The sequence below is a fragment of the Balaenoptera physalus genome (assembly GCF_965194825.1).
Source record: "Balaenoptera physalus genome assembly, chromosome: 7".
Lineage (NCBI taxonomy): Eukaryota > Metazoa > Chordata > Mammalia > Artiodactyla > Balaenopteridae > Balaenoptera > Balaenoptera physalus.
In genome coordinates this window covers 108,636,835-108,648,766 of record NC_138886.1, presented here as the reverse complement: position 1 = coordinate 108,648,766, position 11,932 = coordinate 108,636,835, and the positions used below count along the sequence as shown (strand labels likewise).

Below are 11,932 nucleotides of genomic sequence, written 5' to 3'. Positions count from 1 at the left end.
TTTAAAAATATTTTAAACTGGCTAGGCTGGCTGGTCACTTTCTATCTCTGGGAAGCAGTGTATTCACCTGTTTAGAGAAAAAAAAAAAAAAGAAATAAGGATAAAAAGCTGTGATTCTCAAGATCTCTTCCAGCTCTGTGACTTCAAGGCACTTTTTTTTGTCAAGCTAGAGTGGGGCTTTGAGCTAAGTATCAGGTCTTGGGGTCACTCTCCGGAACTAGTGCTGTTCACCTCACTATTTCTTCTCATAACCATTGCCTGTGTTGGAGGTGCTCTAACCCAGAGTAGGCTCTGAAACATGCAACTTTCGGTAAGGATGAAATCCTGGCTTTTACTAATTATGTGGACCTTAAGAGAGTCACTGAATGAGTTTGAGCTTCGTTTCCCCGCTTGTAAAATAGGGATAGCTACTGGCAAAGTTGCAAAATGAAATGTCGAGTCGAGCAAAAATGCCTAGTTCTTCTTAAGTTTTCAAGTGCTGTTTTCCATAATACTAAAGAACACAAATAAAAGATGAACTGCGGTGTCCTAAGCACTTTGCGCCTCTCTGCCAGCGGGACAGCCTAGGATCGGCGGTAACCAAGCCACAGTACTGGTTATTTCCGTGATGCCACTTTCACTTTCGGCATTCACTGAGCTCAGCTGCACCCGCGTGGTTCCGCGGAACAGCGCTGCGCTCGGATGCCAGTCACGGCGGCGCAGGCCCCGCCCCTCGGCGTGCGCGCTCCCGCCGCTCCCGGTGACGCGACGCGGGTGGCTACGGGGTGGTGTTTTGGCGGTACGGCTGCGGGAAAGGATCGGAGCTACTGGGAAGCTGCTGCCGGGAAGCCGCGACTGCGTTGCCGGCGCCGCCTCGCCGCGGTGGCCGTGATGCGCTCCGCTCGCGGGTCCCCGCTCCCGGGAATCCCGACCGCCGAGTCGGACGCTGCCGAGCAGGTGAGGCGGCCTTTCCGGCGCGGACGAGGGGAGGGTGGTCGGCCGAAGCGGGGACGGTTGGAGCGGGGCCCGACGGGGCCCGACGGCGCAGCGAGGCCGCGGACGAGCCGCTCTGCCCCGGGGGCCCTTCCCGCGCCGTTGCCTCCCCGCCGCCCGGGCCGCGTGGTCGCATCCGGGCGCCCGCCGTCAGCGCCCGTGACCCCGGGCGGCAGGTGCTGTCCCCCAGCCCCTGGCGGGAGAAAGCTGGCAGTCATGCTGTCGCGCCCGCTCCGGTGACCGCATTGAATTTCCCCTCTGACACGTAGTGGGCGCGGGTCTGGACCGCATGGGGAGGGACCTGGCCGGGGAGAAGGATGCTGCACCGAGGACCTTGCGGGTCTTACCTGCCACCTTGTCATGACATTTACAAGTCAGCATCGTTTTTGCTTTACTCTGCTTTTACCAAGTTTCATGGTTTAGGTTTCTCTAAAATCTAAATCTGATTAGCTCCATTGGAAAAATAGAGCTAGTTGGGCAATAAAGTGATGGTAAGAGCAGTGTTTCACAAACTCGAGTAATGCGTGGACACCTCTTAAAGGGACAGTTCGCTCATTCTCTGGAATTTGACTCACAACCCGCAGGGGTTCTCAGACCCCAGTTAGACGAACGTTGGTGTAGACTGTTTAGGAAAGACAAGAGATGCTTCCATGCTGAAAGATAAACTAGGTTATTAAAGAATTCTAAATTAGAGACTCAGATCCCTAGTTTAATTTCACATTACAGCCTTTACTGTGTTCTGCTTTGTGTAATGAAAATAATTTTCCAGCCTTGGAGAGGCCTAAAAGAATTATATTCTTTGTATTATGTTATATTTGATGTTATTGTGTCTTTGTATCAGGTCTGTTCATTCTGTTTGACAGATTAGCAGAATTATAAAATGGAGTATTAATTTGTGTAAGTAGTTTGTTTATTCCATTGTTAACCTTAACATTGATTTATTTGTTGCATATTGAATCTGTGGTTTACATCCTTCCAGGCCTAATAGGCATGCATGATCTCAACCCTTACGTATATAGTCTAGAAAGAAGAAACAAAATGAAAGTTATCTAGGTATTTATATTCTCTACATATTTATTCAGCATGTTTATTTTAAATCAACTACACATGAATAAAGAGAAGATTCAGAGTGTGGAGAAACATTGGGAAATATAACAAGTTAAATCTTGGCAAAGAAAAAGCTTGACCTGTGCCTTGAAAGAAGTGTAATATTGTGAACAGGACATATTACTTAGTAGGAAGTGACTTAAGTAATGGCCCAAGACAAGAACGAGAACAGCTTGTGTGGGAGAGGAGAGACCCACCTCACTAGAGCAGAGAGATGTTATCTGGGGCTGAGCAGAGAACAGTTTAGTAAAATAAGATGGGACCGTTTGACGGATGGAAGTTCTCAGATGCCACACAGGGACGCTGTTGTTGCCCCGTAGGCTCTGGAAGGTTCTTTTTTTTTTTTAATAGATCTTTTTTTTTTTCTAATTTTTTGGCTGTGTTGGGTCTTCGTTGCTGCACACGGGTTTTCTCTAGTTGTGGCGAGCGGAGGCTACTCTTCGTTGCGGTGCGCGGGCTTCTCATTGCGGTGGCTTCTCTTGTTGCGGAGCATGGGCTCTAGGCATGCGGGCTTCAGTTGCGGCACACGGGCTCAGTAGTTGTGGCTCACATGCTCTAGAGCGCAGGCTCAGTAGTTGTGGCGCACAGGCTTAGTTGCTCCACGGCATGTGGGATCTTCCCAGACCAGGGCTTGAACCCGTGTCCCCTGCGTTGGCAGGCGGATTCTTAACCACTGCGCCACCAGGGAAGCCCCAATAGATCTTTTTTGGAGTAAAACTGATTCACAATACTGTGTTAGTTTTTGTTGTACAACAAAATGAATCAGCCATATGCATACATATGTCCCCATATCCCCTCCCTCTAGAGCCTTCCTCCCACCCTCCCTATCCCCCCCTCTAGGTCAACGCAAAGCACCGAGCTGATCTCCCTGTGCTATGCTGCTGCTTCCCACTAGCTAACTATTTTACGTTCCGTAGTGTATATATGTCGATGCTACTCTCACTTTGACCCAGCTTCCACCTCCCACCCTGTGTCCTCAAGTCCATCCTCTATGTCTACAACTTTATTCCTGCCCTGCAACTAGGTTCATCAGTACCATTTTTTTTTTTTTTAGATTCCATATATATGCATTAGCATACAGTATTTGTTTTTCTCTTTCTGACTTACTTCACTCTGTATGACAGACTCTAGGTCCATCCACCTTACTACAAATAACTCAATTTTGTGTCTTTGTATGGCTGAGTAATATTCCATTGTATACATGTGCCACGTCTTCTTTATCCATTCATCTGTCGATGGACACTTAGGTTGCTTCCATGTCCTGGCTATTGTAAATAGTGCTGCAGTGAACACTGTGGTACATGACTCTTTTTGAATTATTGTTTTCTCAGGGTATATGCCCAGTAGTGGGATTGCTGGATCGTATGGTAGTTCTATTTTTAGTTTTTTAAGGAACCTCCATACTGTTCTCCATAGTGGCTGTATCAATTTACATTACCACCAACAGTGCAGGAGGGTTCCCTTTTCTCCACACTCTCTCCAGCATTTATTGTTTCTAGATTTTTTTCTTGAACTGGTTGTATTGTGAAGGTAACGTTTTACAAAGAAATGTTTCCAAAGAATGGTGTTCACCGTGAAGGCGGAAGGTCAGTGACCCGCCTAGAGACCTATCCTGAGGTAGGGATGTCTGCTGTGGTCATTTTAGATGTGTGGACTGTTTGAGGAAGAATTGACAGGACCTGATGAATGACATAAAGTAGCAACACACAGATAATTGGGAATCAAGGTTAAGAACCAGGTGACCCCAGTCCATGGTGGTACTCCTCTTAGACCTGGGGAGTTTGGAAGGTGGTATTAGTTTGTGTCAAAAGATTTGGGAGCCCAATCTTAGACTAAATGAGTTTGTGGTAACTGGGTGAGCTCAGGATGTGGAAGAAACTTGAGGGAAGTCAGAGTTGCAGATCTGGGAAACTACAGAGGGGATGCAGGGAAAAGTGTGACCAGAAAAAAGATCATTTAAAATGGGGACCAGAAGTTTGCAAATGAACAGTGAGAGGTAGGGAAGAGGTTTGATTAGGACTTGCTATTGAAAAATAAAATTTAGAGACTTCCCTGGTGGCGCAGTGGTTAAGAATCCACCTGCCAATGCAGGAGACACGGGTTCGAGCCCTGGTCCAGGAAGATCCCATATGCCGCGGAGCATCTAAGCCCGTGTGCCACAACTGCTGAGCCTGTGCTCTAGAGCCCGCGAGCCACAACTACTGAGCCCGCGAGCCACAGCTACTGAAGCCCACGTGCCTAGAGCCCGTGCTCCGCAACAAGAGAAGCCACCACAACAAAGAGTAGCCCCCACTCGCTGCAACTAGAGAAAGCCCGCACACAGCAATGAAGACCCAACACAGCCAAAAAATTAATAAATTAATTAAAATAAATAAATAAAATTTTAAAAATTTAAATATTAAGAAAATGTTGATCATAAATGCAACTACGTGCATTCTTCTTTTTTCTCTTATTTTAAAAAATTGAAGCATAATTGACCTACAACACTATGTTAGTTCCAGGTGCACAACATAGGGATTCGATAATCCTGTACATTACGAGAAAGATCACCACCATAAGTCTAGTTACCATCTGTCACCATACAAAGTTATTACAATATTGACTATATTCCATATGTAAATTTCATCCCTGTGACTCATTTATTTTGTAACTGGAATTTTGTAACTCTTAATCTCTCTCACCTATTTCTCTCCTCCTCCCATTTCCTACCCCTCTGGCAACCACCAGTTTGTTCTCTGTATGTTTGTGTCTGTTTCTATTTTGTTATGTTTGCTCATTTGTTTTTTAGACTTCACATATAAGTGAAATCATACAGTATTTGTCTTTCTCTGTCAACTTATTCCACTTAGCATAATGCCCTCCAGGCCCATCCATGTTGTCACAAATGGCAAGATTTCATTCTTTTTTTGTGTCTGAGTAATATTTCATTGTATACATACACCACAATTTTTTTATCCATCTGTTGTTGGGCACTTTGGTTGCTTCCATATCTTGGCTATTGCAAATAATCCTGCTATCAACACAGGGGTGCATATATCTCTTCAAATTAACGTTTTTGTTTTCTTCAGAAAAATACCCAGAAATGGAATTGCTGGATCATATGGTAGATCCATTTTTAATTTTTTGAAGAACCTCCATAATGTTTTCCTTAGTGGTTGCACCAGTTTACATTCCCACCAACAATGCTCAAGGTTCCTCTTTTTCCACATCCTTGCCAACACGTGTTACCATGCAGTCTTCTTAAAACAACAAACGAATCAAGTTGTTTTGATGTATTTTTCCCACAACTGAGTGCCACACAGCATCCTTCACTTCACTTTGGCCTCTCACTCTCACCAAGACGGTCATTTCTTACAGAATTCTGCCTGTTTGTGGGCTTCTTTTGATTTTTCCAGGTTCTCTTGTAATCTTTCGATATTCATATTGTTCTTTTTTGAAGCACCCTTCGTGGCATCTTACCTGTTCTTACTCAGGTCTAGCCCTTCCAGAGTCTCATTTGTCTGTGATTTTGTTTGCCTGTAATTTCAGAATTTGCTAATGTCTGTATCACTGCATCCTGCATTTTTCACCGTGGGAGCCATTTCACTTTGCAGTTGACTTGTGTTGTTTTCACTGTTTTCCTTAGGACTGTCAATGAGAAACTGACTGAAAAGACTTTAACTCAGGACCCAGTGGACCTCACTCCACTAAAGAATGTTCAGCTGAGGGGGGGCCCCATCAACTGAAAGAATTCGAGTTAATGCATCTCTCTGGTGATGGGCCTCACACAACTTAGGCCTTTTAAAAACATGGCAGGTTTTTTTTTTTTTTTTTAATTTATTTATTTTTGGCTGCGTTGGGTCTTCGTTGCTGCGCGCGGGCTTTCTCTAGTTGCGACAAGCGGGGGCTACTCTTCATGTGGTGCGTGGGCTTCTCATTGTGGTGGCTTCTCTTGTTGTGGAGGACGGGCTCTAGGTGTGCGGGCTTCAGTAGTTGCGGCACGTGGGCTCAGTAGTTGTGGCTCGCAGGCTCTAGAGCGCAGGCTCAGTAGTTGTGGCGCACGGGCTTAGTTGCTCCGCAGCATGTGGGATCTTCCTGGACGGGGGATTGAACCCATGTCCCCTGCATTGGCAGGCAGATTCTTAACCACTGCGCCACCTGGGAAGTCCAACATGGCAGTTTTATGTAATATTGCTAAGAGTTTGCCACCCTAAACCCTGGTGCCAAGACTCTTAGCTGCAAATACAGCTGGAGTTTACATTTTAAGATCAAATTACCGTATTGTTGTCTGCTGGGTGATATTCAGCCATACTTTTGTCCTAAATGAAAGTAATTATTTTAGCAGCTTACAAGCTGTCCTATTTTCTGTCTGTCTTTAAACACAAATTTTGTAACTTACAAAAATATCTATTTATCCTCATTGTCAAAGTCATCTCATATCTCAAAAAAAAAAAAAAAAAAAAAGACAAACACCAGATTAAATAACATTTACTAAGTTTGCCGTGGTGCACCCTAACAGTGCCTCTTCTTTGAAAGGTACTCTCTTTTCTCCTCCCCCATCCAAAGCCTACTTCCCACCTGCAGGAATCTTTCTGTTAACATGTAGCCTTCACCGTGCTCCTTGAACGGGTACAGCAAGAGTCCAGATAATTTAACATTGCCTTCTGTTACTCTCTTGATTATTTCTTGGGTATTGGTATTTTCTCCATTACCAATCTGCAAAAGCCTTGAGATTGGAGTCAGTCTTATTACTCCTCTGTCCCCTTCATGTCACTTCATAGTACAAATCGTTGAATCATGAAAGGCCTTTCTTCCCCCAAGGACCTTGACTTCAAGCTGTTAATTAAACATTCTTTTCTTGTGTTCTTAGTTCAGCTATCACATAATTATCGATTTTTTTAAATGTTCAGACTGGAATTCCTGTGCCATGAAGGGTTTTGAAGATAGGCTTTCTTGATATATCCAGAAGAGGATTGGATGCCGGAAACTGGAGATATCAGTCAAAGGTAGCTTGTTAAAGACAGTTCTGTTGTTTCTTCTGATGATAAAATTAATATATGCCCTTTAAGCAATCTAGGCAAGCCTAGGGAAGAGAATAGAGATGATCCGTTATCTCACTACTCAGAAATAACTAACCACTGTTAACATTTTGGTTTTTCTCCTTCCATTTTCTCCTCTCTACGCATGATGTTAGTTTTTTTACTTAACCTATCATGAGTATCTTTCCATGTCAATAAATGTAGATCTGTGTCAGCACCTTTAACAGTCACACCGTAGTCCATTGCATACATGGACCATGTTTAATTTAACCCACCCCCCTATAAGGCACATTAGTTTAGAACAGTGTTTTGCTATTATACATAATACTATGATGAACACCTTTATATGTGATTTAGTGAATTTATCTTATTATTTCCTAAGGACGAATTGCTGGAAGTGTGATGGGTAGAGCAGAGGGTAAGCGTGTTTAAAATTTTCATATGTCTTACCCATATGCCCCCAGAGGGTTAGTACATATTTACATTCTCTCCAGCGGTGCTCATGACCTTTTTCCTCCCACTGATTAGCAAAGTATCGTCAGACTTTAGTGTCTGCCAACTGATAGTGGTGAAGTCTTGTTTTTATTTATATTTCTCTGAATACCAATGAAGTTAGATTTTATCAGCCATTCGAATTTCTTACTCTGTTAATCTCCAATTATCCTTGCTCATTTCTCTGTTCCAGTGTTTCTCTTAAGAAAGGTAGAAATAAAAACATATTAAAATATATTTAAACATCTAGGTAATTGACATTTTTTTCCTTTTTGTGTGAACTTTTAAATCACAAATATCGTTTGTCCTAAGTTTGGGGTACATGGTACAATATGTACACCATATTAAAACCTGAACTAATTACAGCGATTTTTTCCCCATTGTCAGGTAGGCATTGTTAATCCTTTTTACTTAATAACATCTTTGTGTGTGTGTGTGTGTTTTGCCCCTTCTACCTCATTGTAAATTCTTTAAGGGCTGGGTCCATATTTGACTCATCTTTATATCTCCTGTTCCCAGCCACCCATGAAACCAACAATAACTGCTTGTCACTTGTGTGACAGGCACTGGTCACTGGGGAAACAGAAGGATAAGAGGCTGTCCCTGCCAGTGAGGGGCTTGCCATGTAATGACGAAGTCAAGCACAAGCGTAACCTATAGCTGACTACTGTGCTGAGCCAATACTCTGGGGACATGAGGTTAGGGAAGTCCTCCCAGAGGGATCATGGTGGCCTTACATCACGAGGAACACATAGGCGCGCCAACAGATGGACCCAAGTGAGAGAGCCATTCTACAAATGAGGAGGGATGTGGGGCATTCCAGTGACTTGCAGCTTGTGTTTAGTACGGCTGGGGTATAGGGTACAGACCTGTCTAGTCTGTCTGTCAGGGGATAAGACTAGAAAGATTGACAGGGGCCAGATCAATCCTGTCTGATGCAGAAGCTGCGTGTGGCCCTGGAGCACTTGAAATGCTTGTGCAACTGACAGACTGAACTTTTTCCCTCCCTTTTAAATAAATTTTATTTCATTCATTAAAACAACATCTGTATACATAAAGATTGTTACATACATACAAGAATCATTATTTATCCAGTACACAGTTCTTTTTTTTATTGAGGTATAGTTGATTTACAATTATATAAGTTTCAGGTGTGCAACATAGTGATTCACAGTTTCTAAAGATTACACTCCATTTATAGTTATAAGATATTGGCTACATTCCTTGTGCTGTACAATATATCCTTGTAGCTTATCTAATTTATACATATTTAGTTTGTACCTCTTAATTCCCTACCCCTCACTTGCCCCTCTGTCCTTTCCTCTCCCCACTGGTAACCACTTAGTTTGTTCTCTATATCTGTGAGTCTGGAGAAACTGAATTTTTAATTTTAATTACTTTAGCCACACGTGGCAATGGCTACCGTATGGAATAGCGCAAGACTAGATCAAGAAGAACCTCCTTTACCATCCTAAGGAGTTAGGACTTTTTCCTGAGTGAGAGCAAAAAATTGGGAGGTGGGGAGGTGTCATGATTACTGTTTGTTTTGGAAAGATTACGCTAGTGTATAAGTTTGTAACCCTTTTGGGTCCCAGAACTCTGAAACTTGACTTCTGGCCAGGCCCTTTCCTAGGGGCTGCCACGCTGGGAATGCAGCCAAGCAGACCTAAATCTGGCCCCTTGTGGGGCTGGCATTCTGGAGGAGGAGACACATGAGCAAGAGAAATGCAAACACACACACACACACACACACACACACACACACACACACACACAGGGTGTGTTAGAGGACAGGATAGGAGTATGGATTCACATGCTTGAATCCCAACTCTTTTATTTATAGTCACCTTTTATTAGCTGTGTGACCTCAGGCACATTGCTTAGCCTCTCTGCTTCATCTATAAAATATTATGCAAATAGTACCAACCTTGGTGGTTGATAGGAGGAAAAGATTAGTATTTGTAAAGCATTTGAGCAGGGCCTGGCACATAATAAGCACTATATAAGAAGTTCAGAAAGGGACTTCTCTGGTGGTCCAGCAGTTAAGACTCCGAGCTTCCACTGCAGAGGGCATGGGTTCGATCCCTGGTTGGGGAACTGGGAACCTGCATGCATGTGGTGTGGCAAAAAAAAAGAAGTTAATAAATACATAAATGCTAAGGAGGAGAAATAACCCAGGGAAGGGAGCTGGATGGAGGGGAGAGCTTGCAGTTATAGATTGCGTGGCCAGGGCAGGCCTCCCTGAGAAGGTGACATTGAGTAAAGATCTGAAGGGAGTGAAAAAATAAGCCATGTGGATTATTTCCAAGCAGAGGGAGCAGCACATTCAGAGGCTCTGAGACCGGACAGTGCCTGGCGTGTGTGAAGACAGTGTGGACACCAGCGTGGCTGGAGTGAAGTGAGAAAGGGAGAGGGACGGTGAGGTCAGAGCAGTAACAGGTGTCCGGATCCCGTAGGACGGGGAGTTCACGGTACAGCCTTTGGCCTTTACTTACTTGCGAGGGGAGCCGTTGGAGGATTTCCAGCACAAGATTAACAGGATCCTGGACCTGAGCAGGGATAGGGTGGATGTCAGTTTCTGTTGAAGAATCTGCCTGAAGCTATGGGGTGAGGAACTGGAGAGCTGCTGGTTTGAGACTGCAGGTGGGAGACTGACGAGTTAGGCTGCTGTCCTGATAGGCCAGGTAAGAGTAAGAGATAAGAAGCTCACCTCAGGCAAAAGTGATAAGAAAAGGGACAGACTTTAGAGAAACGGAGGTTGAAGAAATGGAAGGACTCGGTAAGAAATTGGCTCTGGAGGATGAAGAGGAGGGAGGGGGAGGATGAAAAGGAGGGAGGGGTCAGGCACGACTCCCTAGTTTCTGCTTGAGCAGTCGGTGGGATTGAGATTGAGAGGAGGAGCGTGGCAGGAGCAGGGTGAGGCTTACAGTGGAAGGGTTCAGCTTTAGAAGTGTTTCTCGTGGGCCCGTGCGATGTTCAGATGGGGGTGTTGGTAGGTGCTTGGAGATACGTGTCTGTAGCTCAGAGGAGAAGCCTGGGGTGGAGAAAGAAAGTTTGAGCTATCGGATCATTGAAGCAGTAAGTGAAGTTGACCAGGAACAGAGATTAGAGTTAGAAGAGATTGGAGCCAAGACAGGGAACCTGGGGAACAGAGCAGACAGGATGTGCAGAAACGCCGAGACGTGGAGGGTCCTGAGAAGGAATCACTCAAGAGCTAAGAAGCAGACTAGGGGAGACAGCTGTCCTGAGAGGCCTGGAACAGGTACAGCGGTGCCACAAGACCGAGAAAGAGACCCAAGATCACGCGTCCTTTGGATCCGGCAGGTTGGAAGGAGGCCCCGGCCTCCTGTTCTCCTGTGATTTGAGGTCTGGGAGCTGGAGGAGTGGCAGCCACGGTGAAGGTGACAGAGCTCACTAGGAACATGGTGCCTTACATGGTACTTTGTACATAAAAGAGCGGTCTAGTAGGTATTTATCAGGTGAACGGAGAGTTCACATTCCCATTCGGTTATTCATTCTGCCTGCCTCCTACTCCCACCCCCAATCTTCCTTAACATTCAGCACCACAAGGTGTTTAAGACCTATTTGGTGACCTGTATTTTGGCGTCACTGATTCGCATTTAGGTAAAATGCCAGACTGTTATTATCTCTTTTGATTTAGGCCTATGTCTCTGATAGCACGAAATTAACTTTGAAGTGTGTTGCTCAAAATAAACCGAGCTAAGAGCTCCGCTGCAAGGATCACAGACCAGATTACGTGTGCTTGGATTTAAGCAGGCACTTGATAAAGAACATAGCATCTCCTTGGCTTGTGCTGTCTTTGTGACTTTTGTCGCTTCCTGGAACAGGAGGGCTCTGGCACCGGGAGGCCTTCTGTAATGGTGTGTGAGGACTGACTCCCAGGGCCTCGCCTGACCTCTGACCTGCCAGCATGGGGAGGTGAGTGATGGTGCCGAATCACCGGCACTGTAAAACCCGAGATTTGGTGCCACAGAAGCGGGTCTCGAGAGGGGGGAGGAATCTAAATCCCAAGTGAAAAGTGTTCAAAGTTGTGCTACACTTCTGTTTACCACCTTTGTTCTTCCAGGGCCCCAGTGGGGTGCCTGTCACAGAAGGAAAGTGGTAATGCCAGGCGGATTCTACAGGGGTTCATGTAGTTTACTGAAAGGGGCACACATGTTGGAATCTGGGAGGAGTTGTATTAAGCACAGGATAACCGTCTGTAAACCTCGGAGGTGTGGGAGGGGTGATAAACTCCATGGCGTGGCCCAAGAACCCACACGGAGACCAGAAACTACATAGAAAATCCCATTGGGTTAGCGGGATACCTCCCCCTTCTGCGA

General features: G+C 45.0%; 1 protein-coding gene across 7 annotated transcripts in view; it reads left to right on the top strand.

Annotated features, from left to right (window-relative positions):
* Nucleotides 1-718: 718 nt before the first annotated feature.
* Nucleotides 719-11,932, top strand: part of ENTPD4 (ectonucleoside triphosphate diphosphohydrolase 4) — a 41,427-nt gene continuing 30,213 nt past the window's right edge. For 2 of the 7 annotated variants that reach the window (XM_082468912.1, XM_082468906.1), the window contains exons 1-2: nt 719-936; nt 11,438-11,528. In XM_082468912.1, coding sequence (XP_082325038.1) covers nt 11,521-11,528 — 8 coding nt within the window. In that variant the 5' untranslated portion in view covers nt 719-936; nt 11,438-11,520. Of the gene's footprint in view, nt 937-5,704; nt 5,871-6,968; nt 7,065-7,479; nt 7,516-11,437; nt 11,529-11,932 lie in introns of all 7 variants that reach the window. The other 5 variants (XM_082468907.1, XM_082468910.1, XM_082468908.1 and 2 more) reach the window with 5 other exon arrangements.